Source organism: Entelurus aequoreus, linkage group LG18 (genome assembly GCF_033978785.1).
Source record: "Entelurus aequoreus isolate RoL-2023_Sb linkage group LG18, RoL_Eaeq_v1.1, whole genome shotgun sequence".
NCBI lineage: Eukaryota > Metazoa > Chordata > Actinopteri > Syngnathiformes > Syngnathidae > Entelurus > Entelurus aequoreus.
In genome coordinates, this window is record NC_084748.1 from 40,562,719 (window position 1) to 40,585,621 (window position 22,903).

At 40.7% G+C, this 22,903-nt stretch overlaps 1 protein-coding gene across 4 annotated transcripts in view; it reads right to left on the bottom strand.

Moving 5' to 3' along the window:
• The window catches only part of sorcs3a (sortilin related VPS10 domain containing receptor 3a), a 712,571-nt gene that overhangs the window by 312,606 nt on the left and 377,062 nt on the right, over window positions 1–22,903 (bottom strand). For all 4 annotated transcript variants that reach the window (XM_062027155.1, XM_062027158.1, XM_062027156.1 and 1 more), the window contains exon 4: window positions 4,636–4,794. In XM_062027155.1, the coding sequence (XP_061883139.1) occupies window positions 4,636–4,794 (159 nt within the window). The remainder of the gene's footprint in view (window positions 1–4,635; window positions 4,795–22,903) is intronic.

Here is a 22,903-nt window from a genome sequence, read left to right on the forward strand (position 1 = left end):
AGAGCAGTGGAGACGCCTTCTCTGGACTGATGAATCACGCTTTTCCATCTGGCAATCTGATGGACGAGTCTGGGTTTGGAGGTTGCCAGGAGAACGCTACATTTCAGACTGCATTGTGCCGAGTGTGAAATTTGGTGGAGGAGGAATTATGATGTGGGGTTGTTTTTTTAGGAGTTGGGCTTGGCCCCTTAGTTCCAGTGAAAGGAACTTTGAATGATCCAGGATACCAAATCATGGGATGGCACTTCAAGTTTATATGCGAGTCAAGGCAGGTGGCCAAATACTTTTGGCAATATATATATATATATATATATATATATATATATATATATATATATATATATATATATATGGGATGTCAAAGTTAACGCCATAATAACGCGTTAACTATAAATTTCAAGAACGGCACCCATTTTTTTAAGGGCCGATTAACTCACACGCATCCATTTTGACCCCCCGGGCAGTGCCGTAGCGGGGGGAACTTGGCTGCACTTCACTTGTTATTCATGAGCCACTAACGAGCAGAAATGGACAAAGGAAAGTCAACCTTATGGAAATATCAGGTTCAAAGCCATGGCAAGTTGTTCTCCCGACAAAAAAAGGACTATTTTATTGCCGTGAGAAGAGGCGACATCCCTGCAGCAAACACCTGCTGTGCGCGTCGTTCAGGTGGGTGGTGCTTCATTTCTGTGTTCACATTACGGTTAAGGTGCCGTCACGGCCCGGGCGCATAAATTCTTACTGAAATTAAAGATGCAGATGACTGCGCTGACATTTTTTCACTGTAAAATCAACATTTTATAGTGAAGCTACAAAATCTGCCATTTCTATTTCGTAAAAGTATCTTTTAGAAGAAAAACGGTCGGAGGCTTCTAGGCTATAAAATGTGTTTCATTACCCGATTAATCAAACAAACCAAAAAAAACAGAAACAATAGCTGCAGCCCAAGTTGTTTCATGGTGATTATGTTTTAATTTCAGTGTAAGAGCACATTTTCTGAAACTCTTTGTGGCCAATATGATGAAAAATATGCTGAATGAAGGACAAAAGAGGCAATCACAAACAGGAGTGGATGTGGCAATAGAAAGTGATCTTGTGCAACTATATTATGCAACTACAAAATGCCCACGGAAATTTTGATGGGCCTGCTATCTGTGCCATGGGCCTCTGGCCGGGGGTCGCCGGAAGCCACCGTACTTATTAGATGGTGCAAAGTGTCTGAATCCATGAGTTTTAGGTGGAACGGGAAAAAAATGAGCCACAGAGCTAGCCTAAATCAATAGCATGTTTACATAAAAATGCTAACATGTAGCATGTGTGTGCTAACGATAGCATGATAACAGTCAGCATCTTTCATAAAACAAGTTATACGACTCAAAGGTGTATGGTTGCGGAAATACAGAAAAAGTGTAAAAATCGATGAAAAAGTTAGCAAGCCGAAGTTAGCTTGCTAGCATGGTATCATTTGCACGCGAACAGTTATATGACTCTGGGCTAAATGGTTTGCAAAAGTTAGCATGCTAATGTTATCAAGCTACGGATAGCATCCTAAAAGTTAGCTTGCGTCACATACCAAGTTATATGACTAAGGTGTATGGCTGGGGAATTAGAGTAAAACGTGTAAAATTTTCCAAAAAAAGTTAGCACTTTAATGTTAGCATGCTAATGTTAGCACGCTAACAGTTAATAAGTGTCACATACCAAGTTATATGACTATGGGCTAAACGGTTGCAAAAGTTAGCATGCTAATGTTAGCATGTTAACAAGCTAAGGATAGCATCCTAAAAGTTAGCTTGCGTCACATACCACGTTATATGACTCTAAGGTGTATGGCTGGAGAATTACAGTAAAACGTGTAAAATTTGCAAAAAAAAGTTAGCACTTTAATGTTAGCATGCTAATGTTAGCACGCTAACAGTTAATAAGTGTCACATACCAAGTTATATGACTATGGGCTAAACGGTTGCAAAAGTTAGCATGCTAATGTTAACATGTTAACAAGCTAAGGATAGCATCCTAAAAGTTAGCTTGTGTCACATACCAAGTTATATGACTCTAAGGTGTATGGCTGGGGAATTAGAGTAAAACGTGTAAAATTTGCAAAACAAGTTAACACTTTAATGTTAGCACGCTAACAGTTTACAAGTGTCATGTACCAAGTTATATGACTCTGGGCTAAACGGTTGCAAAAGTTAGCATGCTAATGTTAGCATGTTAGCAAGCTAAGGATAACATCCTTAAAAATAGCTTGTGTCACATACCAAGTTATATGACTAAGGTGTATGGCTGGGGAATACGAGTAAAATGTCTAAAATTTGAAAAAAAAGGTAGCGTGCTAACATTAGCATGCTAACATTAAAGTGCTAACTTTTTTTCAAATTTTACAATTTTTACTCTAATTCCCCAGCCATACACCTTAGAGTCATATAACTTGGTATGTGACACAAGCTAACTTTTAGGATGCTATCTGTAGCTTGCTAACATTAGCATGCTAACTTTTGCAACCGTTTAGCCCAGAGTCATATAACTTGGTGTATGTTACCTGTTAACTGTTAGCGTGCTAACGTTAGCATGCTAACATTAAAGTGCTAACAGTTAACAAGTGTCACATACCAAGTTATATGACTGTAGTGTAAACGGTTGCAAAAGTTAGCTTGCTAATGTTAGCAAGCTAAGGATAGCATCCTAAAAGTTAGCTTGTGTCACATACCAAGTTATATGACTCTAATGTGTATGGCTGGGGAATAAGAGTAAAACGTGTAACATTTGAAAATAAAAAGTTAGCGTGCTAACATTGGCAAGCTAACATTAAAGTGCTAACTTTTTTAAAAATGTTACAATTTTTATTCTAATTCCCCAGCCATACACCTTAGAGTCATATAACTTGGTATGTGACACAAGCTAACTTTTAGGATGCTATCTGCAGCTTGCTAACATTAGCATGCTAACTTTTGCAACCGTTTAGCCCAGAGTCATATAACTTTGTATATGCTACTTGTTAACTGTTAGCGTGCGAACGTTAGCATGCTAACATTAAAGTGCTAACAGTTAACAAGTGTCACATACCAAGTTATATGACTGTAGTGTAAACGGTTGCAAAAGTTAGCATGCTAATGTTAGCATGTTAGCAAGCTAAAGATAGTATCCTAAAAGTTAGCTTGCGTCACATACCAAGTTATATGACTCTAAGGTCTATGGCTGGGGAATTAGAGTAAAAACGTGTACAATTTGCAAAACAAGTTAGCACTTTAACGTTAGCACGCTAACAAGTGTCACATACCAGGTTATATGACTGTAGGGTAAACGATTGCAAAATTAGCTCAAAAAGCTAGCACGTTAATGTTAGCATGCTAGCATGCTAATCAAGCCCGGCCTTAACCAATCTGGCGCCCTAGGCAAGATTTTAGGTGGCGCCCCCCCACATCGGCAGTGAAGTGTATATACTCACAAGAAACCGAATAGCTTTGTCTGTGACCTTTTTTTTACTTAAAGAAAGCAAATTAACAATCAGAATAGTTAACAAGATAAAAAAAATATATGGATAAATAAATGAATACAAAAAATAAAAAATGAATATATGAAATACAATATTTTTTACATACGTAAACACAAAATAAAACGTGTCAACAAGTTGCATAAAATAAATTAAAAATACAATATAAATAAGGCACTGCACAAAACAAGATATCAAACCAGTATGACTTTAACAACTATATTACAAAAAAAGGGGATCCTACAGAGTTCTCTATTTGTGCTTTTTAATATTGCATTAACTAGAATGACTTACAAATTACTGTACACCAGGGAGTACTGTAATTACCTAACGTTACATTATTATTTTACATAACAATTTATCCCCCTCCACAATATTAACCCGACGTTAAAACAGAACTAGCTATTTTTTGATTAGCAATTGCCGAATCATGTAACATTAGCTTAATGCTAAAAAGACAGGTGAGGTTACTATCACATTCTGTAACAGACAAATAATTTCATGTAGGCTAACGTTACCTACCTGCTACCTCTGTCTTTTTCTCGTTTCTCCTCTTCTTTTCTCCCCTGGGCACCTGACAGTTTTGGCCGTTTTGACATCTTGTGTTGATTTTTTTTATGTGGTGACGTCCAAAAAGAGTCATGATACGGGAAGGGAGGGGGCGTGCCGGGGGAGGGGGGGCGTAATGTTGTAACAAATAATATTTCTATTAAATAGGCTTTACTTTGCATTTTAATTAACGTGGGATTATTTTATGTATTTAGAAATAATAGTACCAACTTTTTTTTTGGTTTTTCCTCCAACATTTGTGGCACTGGCGTGGCGCCCCCTGATGGACGGCGCCCTTAGCATTTGCCTATACGGCCTATGCCACGGGCCGGCCCTGATGCTAATGTAAACATGCATACAATTAGCATGTTTTAAATACCAAATTGTATGACTGCAAGGTATACGGCTGTGCAATCAGACAAAATAGCATAACTTTGGCAAAAAAATTACAACTTTATTGTTAGCGTGCTAACATGCTAACGTTAGCACACTAACAGTCAACACCTGCTTGCATTGCCAGCGGGCCCATAATTTCTTCCCTGTTTGCAATTATTCTGGGTGGATCTCAAAGAAACAAGATAGTATTTAGTCACCTTCTGGTCGTGACTGTAGGCCAAGGCCCAGTCCTCTTCAGTGGGGTGGAACAAAAGGCTGAGGATGTAGAAAGTGAGGCGGTACTTCTGGAAACTGGCTCCCTCGTCCGTGCTGATGAGTACACTGCTCTCAAACTCTGGATCGGTCAACACCATAATCTGGGAGAGGGACACAAAAGAAAACGGTGGTCATGGGTAAAAAAATAAAATAAAATAATGAAGCATTAAAAGGAAGGTGGAAGTAAAGTGATGGGATACCAAAAGTGGAAGGCGAAGGAAGTTTGTGTCAGCAGAAAAAAACAAAAAAAATCCATGCTTTTGGCTCACATCGGGTTTCTACTTGGCAAACAAGCTGGCTATATTTCCTGGTTCATTTCATGAGTGTCACTTTGGCACAGCTTTATGCTCAGGCTCAAATGCTGCACTCAGTGGAGATCATTTAGACAAGGTGGTCAAGGGAAACCCCAATAGGTACGGTTTAGGAACGTGTCCCGAAGCAAAAAAAAACCCGTCTGCAAAAACTGAAATCTAAGTAGGATGAAATATCTCAAATAAGGGTGATATTTGCTTATTTTCTGTCTGATAAGATCAGTCTTCTCACTAAGCAGATTTTATGTTAAAATGTTTTACGTGTTTTAAGGGTTTGGGTCCTAAACGATCTCAGTAAGATATTACAGCTTGTTGCTGAGGTATGTTGAGTAAAACATGCTTGAAACTAAAATATCAACTGTTGCAAAGCTGTGTCGTCAACACTCACAAGTATAAAACTACTTTTTTTTTTTAAAAAGTAATAATTTCTTATTTCAAGCATGAAAAAAATAAATCATGATTTTGACACAATTGTGTCTCATCATTAAAACAGATGACAGCCAAATTGACTTTGCTGTTTTATTTCCAATGAAACAATAGAAAATACGTACTCACACTGCAAAAAGTCAGTGTTCAAAAACAAGAAAAAAAAAATAAAAAATTAGGGGTATTTTATTTGAATTAAGCAAAATTATCTGCCAATAGAACAAGAAAATTCGGCTTGTCAAGACGTTCAAAAACAAGTAAAATTAGCTAACCTCAATGAACCCAAAAATACCTTAAAATAAGTATATTCTCACTAATAAGTGCACTTTTCTTGGTAGAAAAAAAAAGAGAGACCTTTTTGCGCAATATGTTGAAAAATATTCTTAAATTACGTAAATGCTAGTGCCATTATCTCGACATTGTCAAGACTTGGACTATGGCGTGGTTTGTTCTCCCGTGGTGCAAATGATATGGAACAGACATGGCGTGCAGGTGAATACATATTTAATTTTAACACATTTAAAAAAGGAATAAACAGAAGGCACTAGTGATGGGTCCGGCAACACCGATGCATCGGCGCATGCGTCGAGCTCATAGAGCGATACCCTGTGTCGGTGCGCGTATCGCTTTTAGAAAGTCACGTGACCGAACACGAGCTTTTCTGGTCACGTGACCGCTCATGAGCTGTTCCGGTCACGTGACCGATACGCGAACTGTATCGCACTGACGCCTGCGCGCCAAACTGTGTTTATTAGGAAGCGGCGCAATGCGTGTTGTTGACGAACACCGTTAGGGCCGCTTGTTGTCACTGTCACTCAAAGTTGCATTTCAAAATTACACAGAATAAATGTGTTTATTTTGTTTAGGATTCAGATGGGTTTGATTTGGTGCGCGGCATATATTTGCTGTGCGCGGAGGACGCTTGAGCAGTGCGCAATTGCGCAGGCGCGCACCTTAGAGGGAACGCTGCTCACAGGGCACAGAGGAGGCGTCAGTGCGATACAGTTTGCGTATCGGTCACGTGACCAAAGCAGCTCATGATCGGTCACGTGACTTTCTAAAAGCGGTACGCGCACCGACACAGGGTTTCGCTCTATGAGCTCGACGCATGCAAAGAGTCCGATGCATCTGTGTTGCCGGACCCATCACTACTGTTACTAGAGAGAGGTACAGGAATGACGGCGTGGCGAAGTTGGTAGAGTGGCCGTGCCAGCAATCGGAGGGTTGCTGGTTACTGGGGTTCAATCCCCTCCTTCTACCAGACTAGTCACGATACATGTTCACATTATTTATTGACTGTATCTAAAAAAGATAAAAATATATTTTTATTTAAATGAAGATATGAAATAATCCTAAATGAAATACAATGACTTGGTTTATATTATTGTGTATATACTAGGTCATAAAATCAGTGTCAGTTGAGTCGGTCCATAGGTTGCCTGTAGGGATTTTTAATGTCCAGCAGATGTCAGTATTTAGTGACACAGTATCGACACAGTATCAATACAGTTTTGCAATGTGTCGAAACGCTTCATGAGGCCTCATCAACCCATCACTAGAAGGCGGGCACAATGGCGGAAGTACAAAACTTGGCTATAAAAACAAAAACTCGCACAAAGGCAGAACTATAGACAAAAAACAAAACGTATAAACTATGGCATGAATAAAGAAAACTCACTTGAACGAGGAAAGGGCATGAAAAAGAGCAGCATGGATCATAAGGGTGTGTAGAGAGTGTGATGTCGCCAGCCTGACTTCCTGGCAACAATGGGCTTGAATAATAGTGACATGATTAGTGAAAACAGGTGCGTGACTCAAAACGTGAAACAGGTGCGTGACATGACAGGTGGAAAATTAATGGGTTGCTATGGTGACAAAACAAACAAAAGTGCACAAAGAGTCCAAAAACAAAACCGAACATGACTAAAACAAAACATGATCACACAGACATGACAGACATAATGATATGCGCTCGGCATTACATTTCTTGAAACCAGCAAACTTACGCTAAAAACTAGTTTATTTTTCTTAATGGAAAGGCAACAAGGCAACCACTTGTTACTCTCGGGGTCTCCTAGCCGCTCAGGCAAATCATATGGTCTAAAAATGCATTTTTCCATCGACAACATGACATCATCGCGCCAGGTGCGTGCTCTTTCAGTCAATTATATTGTAATTTTGAGGAATTTATCTGAATGTGCATGAACTATTTCTGTTCAAAATTGTTAGAAATGTCACATGTTAAATGTTTCAATATTAACTGTCATTTTACTGTACTGTGCCAACTGTACTACTATATGAGTACGTATTTTCTATTGTTTCATTGAAAATAAAACAGCAAAGTCCATTTGGCTGTCATCTGTTTTAATTATGAGACACAATTGTGTCAAAATTATGATTTTTTTTTTTCATACTTGAAGTAAGAAATTATTACTTAAAAAACATAGTTTTATAATTGTGAGTGTTGATGACACAGCTTTGCAACACTTGATGCATGTTTTATTCAATATAGGTCATCAAATCTCAGCAACAAGCTGTAATATCTTACTGAGATCATTCAGGACCAAAACCCTTAAAACAAGTAAAACACTAACATAAAATCTGCTTAGTGAGAAGAATGATCTTATCAGACAGAAAATAAGCAAATATCACCCTTATTTGAGATATTTAATCTTACTTAGATTTCAGTGTTTGCAGTGCATATAGTAGTACAGTTGGCACAGTACAGTAAACTGACAGTTAGTATTTAAACATTTAACATGTGATATTTCAAACAATTTTGAACAAATGCACGTTCAGATAAATTCTTCAAAATTACAATTTAAAACAATTTGGCCGGGGGCCGGGCTGTATATATGCGCACTAATTGACTGAAAGAGCACGCACTTGGCGCGATGATGTCATGTTGTCGATGGAAAAATGCATTTTTAGACCATATGATTTGCCTGAGCGGCTAGGAGACCCCGAGAGTAACAAGCGGTTGCCTTGTTGCCTTTCCATTAAGAACAATACAATAGTTTTTAGTATAAGTTTGCTGGTTTCAAGAAATGTAATGCCGAGCGCATATCATTATGTCAAGATAATGGCACTAGCAATTACGTAATTTAAGAATATTTTTCAACATATTGAGCAAAAAGGTCTCTCTTTTTTTTTTTTTTCTACCAAGAAAAGTGCACTTTTTATTAGTGAGAATATACTTATTTTAAGGGATTTTTGGGTCCATTGAGGTTAGCTAATGTTACTTGTTTGGAAAGTCTTGACAAGCCAAATTTTCTTGTTCTATTGGCAAATAATTTTGCTTAGTTCAAATAAAATACCCCTCGTTTTTGTATTTTTTTTTTCTTGTTTTTGAACACTGACTTTTTGCAGTGTAGGATTTGGACGTGTATGGTGTTGGGTGGCAGGAAAATAGCAAAAAAAAATTAAAAATACAAATTGTTGAAATTAAATAGTTTCTGAGGGAACATTTATTCAAAGCTCGTGGAAAGTGAATGAATTGGGGGATTTTTCATGTTGGGCTTTGAAACTACTTAATGTTATTTCCCTCTGTTCAATTTTGATACTTGATTTTGAGTAAGTTTGATCTGGTTTACACTGCAAAAACTGAAATCTAAGTAAGATTAAATATCTCAAATAAGGGTGATATTTGCTTATTTTTTGTCTAAAAAGACAATTCTTCTCACTAAGCAGATTTTATGTTAGTGTTTTACTTGTTTTAAGTGTTTTGGTCCTAAATTATCTCAGTAACATAATTTAGCCCTCAAAAATATTTTTAGCCATGCGCCAACTAACAATAAATATGACTACTTTATTCAAAAATATCTATTAATACTGTAACTGATGCTAATTAGGTTGCTAAAAAAACAACTATTTTGCAAGGACAGGCAAAGTGCCAATAAAAACAAACATAAACAAAATCAAATTTGCGTGTAAATATAGGAGAGTCAAAATAGCAGCAATAAAATGGTAAATGGGTTATACTTTGTGGAGGGAGGTGTGGCCGGCGCTGCCTGCAGGAGCAAAGGTCACACCTCCCTCCACATACTTGTATAGCGCTTTTCTAGCTTCAAGGTGCTCAAAGCGCTTTGACAGTATTTCCACACTCACACACACATTCGCACACTGATGGCGGGAGCTGCCATGCGAGGCCCTAACCACGACCCATCAGGAGCAAGGGTGAAATGTCTTGCTCAAGGACACAACGGACGTGGCGAGGTTGGTAGAAGGTGGGGATCGAACTGGGAACCCTCAGATTGCTGGCACAGCCACTCTCCCAACTGCGCCACGCCATCCCAAAAATCAAACCAAGCAACAAAACAATCTAGTTTCTTAAATAAAAAAAACATTTTGTGATGATGATGGGTTTAGAAAGATGCACACAGGTATATAGACAACGTTTAACTCGCGGACTTTGGCTAAAATAGGACTTGGAGAAGGCATGCGACCGTGTCCCCCGGGAAGTCCTGTGGGGAGTGCTCAGAGAGTATGGGGTATCGGACTGTCTGATTGTGGCGGTCCGCTCCCTTTATGATCAGTGTCAGAACTCAGGATAGAGACAGCATAATCCAGATGGTGGTGGCAGCATCATGATGTGGGGATGTTTCCCAGTGGTAGGCACTGGAAGACTACTCAGGATAGAGACAGCATCATCCAGATGGTGGTGGCAGCATCATGATGTGGGGATGTTTCTCGGTGGTAGGCACTGGGAGACTACTCAGGATAGAGACAGCATAATCCAGATGGTGGTGGCAGCATCATGATGTGGGGATGTTTCTCGGTGGTAGGCACTGGGAGACTACTCAGGATAGAGACAGCATCATCCAGATGGTGGTGGCAGCATCATGATGTGGGGATGTTTCTCAGTGGTAGGCACTGGGAGACTACTCAGGATAGAGACAGCATCATCCAGATGGTGGTGGCAGCATCATGATGTGGGGATGTTTCTCGGTGGTAGGCACTGGGAGACTACTCAGGATAGAGACAGCATCATCCAGATGTCTGACGAGCCTCTGCTTTGAATGAAAGGTCGGCTTTACAAATCTGTCAAATTATTTGTTAGGTTTCCATACTTTTCATGTTTATGCTGGTATTTTTTGTTTTCTTTCCGTTGCTCGTCGCTCACCAGTTGCGCTGACTTCTGCATATTTTTTTCTGGAGATGCTACCAACTGTTATCATCAAGTGTATCCAGCTGACCGTCACCGCAATGTTAACCTGTCACTCCCTCAGACTTTTCCGAATACTTTTCATTTTCTTACTCCATTGCTCTCCAGTGCTCTGATAAATTAGTGTAAAGTGAAGCAAACGTGCGATCTGATGATCGCTCCATCACTGTCAGCGAGCTGAATGAGCAGCCAGACGGAGCTCGCACTGAACTGTAAACAATTAACACGGCCATGAGAGTCGTATCCTTGCGTTTGTGCTTGACAATCCACAATAGTAATGGCAAATTGTATTATCCATCTATTCATCCATCTCCTTCCGCTTATCCGAGGTCGGGTCGCAGGGGCAGCAGCCTAAGCAGGGAAGCCCAGACTTCCCTCTCCCCAGCTACTTCGTCCAGCTCTTTCCGGGGGATCCCGAGGCGTTCCCAGGCCAGCCGGGAGACATAGTCTTCCCAACGTGTCCTGGGTCTTCCCCGTGGCTTCCTACCGGTCGGACGTGCCCTAAACACCTCCCTATGGAGGCGTTCGGGTGGCATCCTGACCAGATGCCCGAACCACCTCATCTGGCTCCTCTCCATGTGGAGGAAATTGTATTACATAAACATTAATTGTAAAAAATTATGCGATGCACCCTGCGTGGAGCAACTCATTGGGTCAGGTGACTGATGACCAAGTCTCAAACGTCTGCTGTTGAAAAACAACATCAGTGTTTGGTCATTGGCAAGAAGTCGTTTATCCAGTTGATCTGCTGCCATCACTCCTCTAAAAAGGGCTGTGTGGTTTGAATTACCATCGAGTGATTATACTTGTGGCCAGCAGGACTTTGTTTTCTCCCATCAATTAAGTGTCAGCTTGAAAAAAAACAGCGCATTAATCACTGACAGAATGTTTGCCCTGCGGAAGACATTCCACTCAAATATCCCAACAGTGATGATTTAGATGGATGTGTAAGGAAGAACGCATTATTAACTACTTTCTTCTGTCTTCACTTGGACTCAACAATGATTGTAGTAGCCTTTACTTACTTGTACCAATGATAGCACTTTTTTAATGTAAGTCATATATAGTGAAGCTCCCCTGGGGAAAGTATTCCAGGGGAGAATGACCAGAATGACGGTCATTAAAAAGAAAAAAATCTTTGTTTATGTCGACAATTTTCCCTAAAAGTCACATTGAGGCTAGACGGTGTGTTTTTTCTATTAACTAATAGACGGATCGATAGAAATACTCCCCTCCCGACCTGCTATCTGAAAAACCCAGTTTTAATGTGTGAATACCGTAGGATGTCATTAATGTGTTACCGGGGGGGAAAAAAAAGGTTACCGTATTTCCTTGAATTGGCGCAGGGAATATAGTATTCGCACGTCTAGAATTACTGCCGGGTCAAACTCGTTTCTCAAAATAATTAACGCATGCTTGGCCTTATCGCCGGTTTATTATTGAAGCTGGATCAAATTCGTTTCGCAAAATATTAATTTTATTATCACATGTCTATAATTTCCGCCGGGTCAAACTCGTTTCGCAAAATATTTAGCATATGGCTAGAACTTCCACCGGGTCAAATTCGTTACGTCACGAGTGACGCATCTGTCCTCATTTTCAAAATGGAGGAAGCTGCTTTCAGTAGTTTACAATCGCACAAAGGAAAAAAGATAAAGAGCTTTTCAGTAGGATTTAAGGTCCAAGCTATTGAATACCGGTACAGTATGCTAAAGAGAACAGTAAGCAGCTATGTTTTATTAATATACCGTAGCTGCGTGTGTGAAATACTGTATAAGTCATTAAATGACTCCCGCCTCCTGGTGGTAGAGGGCGCTGCCGCGCTAGTGATCCTTCTTGCGACTTCCGGTACTGCAGAAGAAGTGAACACACGCAGCAAGAGATTTTTTTTTTTTCCTCTGCCTGAACTTTTAACATGGAGGATTACATACCGGTATCTAAAATAAAACAGTTTTCTAAACTGGACTTTCAATCGAAGCAGGAGGTAATAATTAAAGGAATATCTCCATCGAAACAGAGACTTTTAAAACTGAAGAAAGAAAATAAGGAAGACTTCTATAAACAAGTTATCGATGCTTTTGGTCAGAAGGAGCTGCAAATGGACTCCATTTATAAGTACAGGTAAGACCATAATAACGTTTTTTTTTAATTAAATGTGCTTTTCATGATGGTATGCTTACATCACACTCAAAGCGCACGCCTAAATTTTATGGATTCCTTTTGGTAAACGCCGGAGTGAGAAGAGGTTTTAAAATAATTACCGCATGCACGGCCATCCCGCCGGTTTCCGGTAAACGCAGGAGTGACAGGAGATTTTAAATTAATTAACGCCCCTGCGGCTATTCAAGGAAATATGGTACATTTGTTCACAGATTCTGTTAAAGACATCATGGGTCACAGAAGTCCATAAAACTTAAACAGAAAGTTCATTGTTCGTCCCATGACAGCGGTGTGCTTCTGGGGAGGGGCACCTCTGTTGCCTGTGGAGCGGCTATTAGTCGTCCTGATTTAGGTCGGTCCACGGTCCAAACATATTTAGCGGTTTTAAATGAGAAATTAAACACGAGCAAAATATGCCATCGTTAAGTGTTAACGACGGAGAGCAAGGTGTTAGTGTATTTGAACTCATTAAATCGGGGCCTTCAGAGTTAAGAATTTAGAAGAAGTCGTGGACTAAAATGTCTCAACTTCCATGGGAGTTCAAAAGAGTATAGATCAGGGGTTGGCACAGTAAGCCTCTTCAGAAAACATAATACAGATGGGGCATCGGCTACTCGTTAAAAAAAAAAAAAAATTCTGCACAATAAACATAACTGTTGGATTCCCCCAACCCCCGTACTCCATTTACTCTCTCAACATATGAATTAAAATAAATTCTACATTTATTCAGCATTCCTTTATGTCTTATTGAATTTTCCTATTGTAGTGCGGTGTTATTTTCTGTCATTTTTACATCCACCCCGAAATATTATGGACCAGAATACTACACAGGATGATGGACCACACCATGCACATTAACATATGGAAAGATGAGGTCACCTACCTAGGTTCCATTCTAGAGGCTAACCTTTCCTGTGATAAAATGGCAACCAAGGTAATCAAAAAGGTTAACCAACGAACGAGATTTCTCTACAGAATTTCCTCTCTGGTCAACAAAAGCACCTTGAGGATTCTGGCGGGAACTCTCGTTCAACCCTTTTTCGATTACGCATGCACCTCCTGGTACCCTAGCACCTCCAAAACCCTCAAATCTAAACTCCAAACATCTCAGAACAAGCTAGTCAGGTTACTTCTAGACCTCCACCCCAGATCCCACCTCACTCCTACCCACTTCTCTAAAGTGGGCTGGCTCAAGGTGGAGGACAGAGTTAAACAACTTGCACTGAGCCTAGTCTATAAAATCCGCTACACCTCCCTGATACCGAAGTACATGTCAAACTACTTCCTTAACGTAAATGACCGCCATAACCACAACACCAGGGGGTGCTCCACTAACCACGTTAAACCCATATTCCGAACTAACAAAGGTCTTAACTCATTCTCTTTCTATGCCACATCAATGTGGAATGCGCTCCCAACAGGTATAAAAGAAAGGGCATCTCTATCCTCCTTCAAAACCGCAATAAAAGTTCACCTCCAGGCAGCTACAACCCTAAACTAACACCCTCCCCGGATTGCTAATAATCAAATGTAAACAATCAAATGCAGATACTTTTTATTTTTCTTATACCTTCTGATCTCTCTCTCTCTCTCTCTCTCTCTCTCTCTCTCTCTCTCTCTCTCTCTCTCTCTCTCTCTCTCTCTATGTCCACTACTTGATGTCCATACCCCCCCCCCTTCCCCCTCCCTCCACACCCCTGATTGTAAATAATGTAAATAATTCAATGTGATTATCTTATGTGATGACTGTATTATGATGATAGTATATATATGATAGTATATATCTGTATCATGAATCAATTTAAGTGGACCCCGACTTAAACAAGTTGAAAAACTTATTCGGGTGTTACCATTTAGTGGTCAATTGTACGGAATATGTACTTCACTGTGCAACCTACTAATAAAAGTCTCAATCAATCAATCAATCAATCAAAAAATGTAGCCCATGTCAGCTCATCACGGGTCTGTCTGGAAGAAATGGCACAAAATCTTGCAATTTGGTCAAAAACAGTAAATTAGCTCCGCTTCTTCATACTCCTTCTCGGACGTGTACGAGTGTTAATCTGTGATGTACTTCAATAAAACGCTTAGCGTGTTGGGAATAAACTGTGCCAAACAACAATAATAAACAATACAGACATTCCCTAATGTTAAAACACAAAACAAATATGGAGGCATTGCAACAAGTTTATGTGAATTAGAAATGTTAAAAAAATAAAATCACATCACAGTTATTGTGACCAAAATATCACGGTTATCATCATATTGTCAAATGTGCTCGAAAATAGCTAATACCTTGAAATATTTTAACAAAGTGTTATTTAAAATAAATAAACACATGTATAAAACATTAGCCTATATAATATACTTTCTTTAGCAGAACAAACATTATAAATATTTTTCTACTATTATATGTTTTTCTTTATATGTTTTAATTTGTAAATGTTTTAGAGCGTTTATTGTTAGAGGCAAAAGGCGTGTTGTTTGTAAGACGTTAATGTGTTTTGTATTCCTGATGGATTCCTGAAGCTATGTACATGTACTGTTGAGTCAAAAAAAAACAAAAAAAACAAAACATTTTAGTCAAAGTATGCCGGCTAATTTTGTCTACATTTCTTTACACATCGAGAAAGCTTTGGTGTTGTTTGTATTTATTGCCGCTATTTTGACCGTCCTCAAAACATTGATTACTAGTTTTTTTTATCAGCACTTTTCATTGCTATAAAATGGACAGAACTTTGAGAGTAATTAGCATTCATGTAACAACGTAACGAACAGCACATTTACGGTATAAATAAATATTTCTAAACAAAGTTGCCATCTTTATTGTTAGTTGGCACTAGGGATGTAACAATAAAGGGTATAATTGATAACCTTATTAAAACGGTTAGTATTACCATTTTAAATGAAAATTATTGATAACTGCCCGGAATGACTGGTTCCAGCATGCAAGCTGAAATGCTAACGTAAAAACAAGAGACATTAACATTTTTGCCCATAAAGAAACAACATACCCCAATCTAAATTTATTGATTCGTGATGTAAGTGGATGGTTCATTAGTCATGTTCATGAATGGTTCGAGTTTGTCCATCTGTGCTATAATGCAGGTCTTTACGCGTCTGATTGTTTGGCATTTTCTTTACCAATCCAAAAAAGCGGGAGATCTGTTATGGATTGGTCTCTGTGTTAGAATCAAAGGGGATTGGTCAAAACTGCAGCGGGAGTGGTCCTTTCGTCCTCCGCCGGGGGTGTGTCCTCAACGTCAGCATGCTTTTCCAATTCCAGTCGCTTCGAAACAAGTTGTCTATCTCGTCCTTCATTTCCCCCATACGCTCGCGCCATGCCACGATGGGGACGACCACAACCGGTGTAAACACCCCGCATTCAGAGTTGAAAGTCTCCGGGGAAAAGACGTACGATTCAAAAAAATCCTGCTTTTCTGCGGGGCGTCGAGGTAAGTTTCCGACTCGCTATTTTTATAGATGGTCACCGGAGTTTCGTTAATCATGACTAAATCGAGTTTCCGTAGCGTACTCACAAAGTCTTTACTCGTCAATTGCATCCGCGTGCACCCCTCCTCCTTTGCATCCCCCAACCACATGCTTCTCACACGTCAACAATACACCCATTCACGTTCACGTCTTAACAACATCCGGTTTTAGCTACTTCCTGTTTTAGCTACTTCCTGTTTTAGCTACTTCCGGTATTAGCCACTTCCTGTTTTAGCTACTTCCGGTTTAGCTACTTCCTGTATTAGCTACTTCCGGTTTTAGCTACTTCCTGTTTAGCTACTTCCGGTTTTAGCTACTTCCTGTATTAGTTCCGGTCTTAACCGCTTCCGGGTAAAATTTGACCTTGAACTTGACCCCTAGGGTCATAAATCATTTAACACCGTGAAATTTGACCTTGAACTTGACCTCCGGTTCCGGTTCCGGTCTTAGCCGCTTCCGGTTCCGGTTTTAGCTTCCGGTTCCGGTCTTAACCGCTTCCGGGTAAAATTTGACCTTGAACTTGACCCCTAGGGTCATAAATCATTTAACACCGTGAAATTTGACCTTGAACTTGACCTTGAACTTGACCTTTGACCTTGACCTTTGACCGTCACGGGTCATAAATCAATTAGTCACGGGTCATAAATCCCTCAAAACCGTCACGGGTCATAAATCAATTAATTTTGACACAAGCTGTGGACTTACTTCTCTCTCATCAAACACTTATTTGGAACATTCCACAGGTGAACAGGCTAATTGGGAACAGGTGGGTGCCATGATTGGGTATAAAAGCAGCTTCCCTGAAATGCTCAGTCATTCACAAATAAGGATGGGGCGAGGGTCACCACTTTGTCAACAAATGCATGAGCAAATTGTTGAACAGTTTAAGAACAACATTTGTCAATGAACTATTGAAAAGAATTTAGGGATTTCACCATCTACGGTCCGTAATATCAAAAGTTTCAGGGAACCTGGAGAAATCAGGCCCAAAACCAACATTAAATGCCTGTGACCTTCGTTTCCTCAGGCGGTACTGCATCAAAAAGCGACATCAGTGTGTAAAGGATAAAACCACATGGGCTCAGGAACACTTCAGAAAACCACTGTCAGTAACTACAGTTTGTCGCTACATCTGTAAGTGCAAGTTAAAACTCTACTATGCAAAGTGAAAGCCATTTATCAACAACACCCAGAAACGCCGCCGGCTTCGCTGGGCCCGAGCTCATCTAAGATGGACATTACAAAATTGTTTTTGGGAGCTGTGAACGTTTTGTCCTCCAGACCAAAGAAGAAAAGAACTATCCGGACTGTTCTCGGCGCAAAGTTAAAACGCCAGCATCTGTAATGGTATGGGGGTGTATTAGTGCCCAAGGCATGGGTAACTTACACATTTTTGAAGGCACCATTAATGCTGAAAGGTACATACAGGTTTTGGAGCAACACATGTTGCCATCCAAGCAACGTCTTTTTCATGGACGCCCCTGCTTATTTCAGCAAGACAATGACAAGCCACATTCTGCACGTGTTACAACAGCGGGTTTTGTAGTAAAAGAGTGCGGGTACTAGACTGGCCTGCCTGTAGTCCAAATGCCAATGTGCCAAATGTTTTACAAAGTGTAGCTGCCATTAAATTCTAAGTTAATGATTTTTTGCAAAATAAAAATAAGTTTACCAGTTTGAACATTAAATATCTTGTCTTTGCAGTCAATTCAATTGAATATAAGTTAAATTTGATTTGCAAATCTTTGTATTCTGTTTTTATTTACAATTTACACAATGTGCCAACTTCACTGCTTTTTGGGTTTTGTAAAACAGTATATTTTGGCAAACAATTATGACGCTTATGGATTATATGAGACATATTGATCATATGAACGCGAACCAATCGTTCAGACTGCAGTCGCATTGGACACATACTGAACAAAAATATGAAAGCAACACTTTTGTTTTTGCTCCCGTTTTTCATGAGTTGAAGTCAAAGATCTAAAACTTTGAGTATATACACAAAATACCTATACCTCTCAAAAATTGTTCACAAATCCGTCTAAATCTGTTAGTGAGGAAACCTTCTTTTCCAAGATAATCCATCGCACCCAACAGGTGAGGCATATCAAGATGCTGATTAAACTGCATGATTATTGATCTGGTGTGCCTTAAGCTGCCCAAAATAAAAGGCTAACCTGAAATGTGCATGTGGAGGGAGGTGTGGACAGCGCGCCTGCAGGAGCAAAGGTCACCGCCTCTGTCTATGGTGCTGAGGAGGAGCACCATCGGATAGGGGCGGGGCATGTGCTGACGGCGAGACACAGCTGGCAGGTGATTAGATTTCACAGGTGGTACGTGTTAATCTGTTGTTTTTAACAGTAAGCGGTCCGGAGCAGGAGGGGAGAGAGAGGATACGGAGGTGGCTGAAAAGTCACGTCCTGCTGGAGAGAAATCTGTTGAGAAATTCTATGGACATTAAAACATTGTTAAAAACTGCAAGCTTGGCTCCTGTGCCGTGTCTAACAATGGAACTGATAGGAAGCAACTTCCACAGTGCAGTTTTGCTTTACTGGGGGTCTGGGGTGGTCGGAAAAGCAGTCAGTATCTGGTGTGACCACCGTTTGCCTGGCAGCAACACATCTCCCTCGCATAGAGTTGATCAGGTTGTCTATTGTGGCCTGTGGAATGTTGGTCCACTCCTCTTCAATGGCTGTGCCAAGTTGCTGGTTATTGGCAGGAACTGGAACACACTGTCATAAATGCCGATCCACAGCATCCCAAACATGCTCAATGGGTGACATGTCCGATGAGTATGCTGGCCATGCAAGAACTGGGACGTTTTCAGCTTCCAGGAATTGTGTACAGATCCTTGCAACATGGAGCTGTGCATCGTCATGCTGCAACATGAGGTGACGGTCTCGGGTGAATGGCACAACGATTGGCCTCAGGATCTCGTCACAGTATCTCTGTGCATTCAAAATTGCCATCAATAAAATGCACTTGCGTTCGTTGTCCATAACTCTCTCTCTCTCGGCGGTCACTCGAAGCGAGTATGACGATCCTCCTGGTAGGGGGGTATCCCTTTATGGAGGATGCCTGTGCGTGACTTTGTTTAATGTGGGGAGACTGGTGCAAAGACAGTCACCACACGATCCTTGACAGATCCGGGTCAGGGTCCAGCGGCATGGAGTCCAAGACGACTGGGAACCCTTTTCTGCTGGAGCCTTCATCCGCCATCCCAGACGTTGTGACGCTCCATAGGTTTAGCAATCATCCTCCGCCTGTTCCACCGTTGAGGTCTTGGGTCCTTATTTCCCCATAACTGGGCCCACATGGATGTGGGGGTGCCTTCTTCCGCCATCGCAGCCGTTGTGGTGGTTCTTACATCTATCGTCTTCCGCCTGCTTCGCCGTTGAGGTCTTCACCGTATCCCTGGCTAGGGGGCAGTCAGGTACTAGGCCTTTGCCAAGGGCCACCTGGGGTAACAGTAGTAAAGGGGTTAACCTCCTAATGCCCCAAAACCCCATAGAGGAGCCTCCACTGCCGGATGCACTCTAACGTCATGTCCATAACATACGCCTGCCAATACCATAACCTCACCCCCACCATGGGCCACTCGATTCACAACGTTGACATCAGCAAACCGCTCTCCCAAACGACGCCACCCACGATGTCCGCAACGGGATTCGTCCGTGAAGAGAACACCTCTCCAACGTGCCAGACGTCATTGAATGTGAGCATTTCACAACTCAAGTCGGTTACGACGGAAAAACTGCAGTCAGGTCGAGACCGCGATGAGGACGACGAGCACGCAGGTGCATTTCTCTGGGGCGGTTTCTCACAGTTTGTGCAGAAATTATTTGTTTATGCAAACCAATTGTTGCAGCAGCTGTCCCGGTGGCTGATCTCAGACAATCGTGGAGGTGCACCTGCTGAATGTGGAAGTACATCCAATCGGCCTTACAACCGCAGACCTCGTGAAACCGTGTGGCCGTTTGGATGTGCTGCCAAATTCTCTGAAACGCCTTTGAAGACGGCTTATGGTAGAGAAATTAACATTCAATTCACGGGCATCAGCTCTGGTGGACATTCCTGCTGTCAGCATGCCGACTGCAGGCTCCCTCAAAACATGCGACATCTGTGGCATTGTGCTGTGTGATAAAACTGCACATTTCAGAGTGGCCTTTTATTGTGAGCAGCCTCAGGCACACCTGTGCAATAATCAGGTTGTTTAATCAGCATCTTGATATGCCACACCTGTGAGGTGGATGGATTATCCTTCAAGAATTCCTTCATTCCACACTCCATCCAGCTGTATAATCACTCGCCATACAGCAATAGATGGCATCTGCCTATTACCTGACACCTGACATGCTAGCTACTTGTCTTTGTTTATAATGTTTCTAATGTCTATTTTCTATTTCCTGCTGGATCTACTCTCTATTTAATGCTGCTGCTGTCGCATATATTGTATATACTGTAATATTGTACATGGTCATTGGTATATATTGTTTATATGTTATAGACATAATATAATGTATCTGTATATATATTATTCTGTACACATATTATGTATATATTCGTATATATGTTAGATTTTTTTATCGCTATATTAGTCTATTTATACCTGCATTGTCCTTTCCATCCTTACACTTTCCATCATTGTAACGGAGCTACTGTTTTGAACAATTTCCCTTGTGGATCATTAAAGTTTGTCTGAGTCTAAGTCTAAAGAAAAAACATTTACTAACACAGATTCAGACAGATTTGTGAACAATATTTAAGAGGAATAGGTATTTTGTGTATACAGTAAAAGTTTTAGATCTTTGAGTTCAACCCATGAAAAATGGGAGCAAAAACAAGTGGTGCGTTTATATTTTTGTTCATTATATCGAAATTATATCCACATACGAAAGAGGCCTGGGTCGCATTCGAAAAAATCCTTACTAAAAAGGAATTTGTTGCTTTGAAATCAAGATTTGATTGTAAATCATTGGTTGAACACCAGTGCTGTCATCTTCGGAGCCATTCTTTCACCCGTCTTAAGATGAACACCCAGTTGTAATTCTCTCTTGAAAGATTACTTTTAATTGGGAAAACAACTTTAGTTTCAAAACTGGTTGCTACTATGGATGCACTAGAGCATGGGTGTCAAACTCTGGCCCGCCGGCCAAATTTGGCCCGCTGTGTAATTTCACTTGGCCCGTGAGGTGATATCAAATTAACACTAGAGCCGGCCCGCCGATTATATACGCAGTGCCACGGTGCACCACTAATTCTCAAACTTGCCAAACCTACAGGGAGACTCCCAAATTTCAGTGCCCCTCCCGATTCTCATCCCCTTTAACGAGTACTGGCCCAGTTACATACATACACGGAAGTGAATGCAAGGCATACTTGATCTTCAGCGATACAGGTTACACTGAGGGTGCCAGTATAAAAAAAAAAACTTTAACATTGTTAGAAATATACACCACACTGTGAATCCACACCAAACAAGAATGACAAACACATTTTGGGAGAACATCCGCACAGTAACACAACATAAACACAACACAACAGAACAAATACCCGGAATCCCATGCGGCTCTAACTCTTCCGGGCCGCAATATACATCACGGAGGGAGGGAGGGGGGCGGGGGGGAATAGGGGTTTGGTGGTAGAGGGGTGTATATTGCATTATTATTATTATTATTATTATTTGAAACTCGATTTTGCATCTCCCTATAAAGTTATATAAGCCTTGCTTGTTCAATATTCAATGCAAAACTTGTTTGGGTCCCTATTAAAAGGTTAATTTGTTCAACCTTGGCCCGCGGCTTTGTTCAGTTTTAAATTTTGGCCCACTCTGTATTTGTGTTTGACACCCCTGCCTTAGAGGTTTCTGGACTTTGGACCAGATTTTGGGGGTTCAGCTGGTTTTATAACCATCCCCCTTCCCTCAGAGGTTATATTTGGTGGTGGTACTGTACTAATTCCATCCGTCGAAATGCCTTTGAACTGCTGCAGAAACCGGATGGCAGCACAGTTTTTGAGGCTGTGTCCATGATCAATTTTCTTTTCCCACTTGGTATGTCTCGGGAATCTAGGCATTTCCTGGAGGTGGTGATGTAGATGCCTTTGCTTCCACAGTTCTACTTTCAGCTCTGTTTTCACATTTGGCTACCATATTCTTGGTATTTACACTTCTTCCTGGTGTTTGGGTTGGCTGGGGGTAAACAAGGGGATGGGTCAAATGCAGAGGACAAATTTCACTACACCTAGTGTGTGTGACAATCATTGGTACTTTAACTTAACTTTTAACTCTGATGGGACTGTTCAGCTCAAATAATATGACATTCTTAGAACTTGAGTAGATGGTGATATCAGGGGGCTTGGAAGTATCTAATATATTTTTGGAGGAAACATTATTTTGTTGTGCTCCTCATCCATCAGGGATATCCAGTCACTTGCTTGGGTCAGAATATCTTTGACTTTACATTTTGTTAGTGGTAGTTTTGGGTTCATGTATGTTATGCCATCTGCTGTACAGAATGCAATTGTAAAATTAAAGTCTGAGATTTGTGCAGCTGCTATCTTATTATCGTTGGTTTCTTCAAAGTATGGTGACAATCCTAACTGGATCGTTTTACGGCTTGGTTATGTCGCCATTATGTAGCAACAGTTTACAAT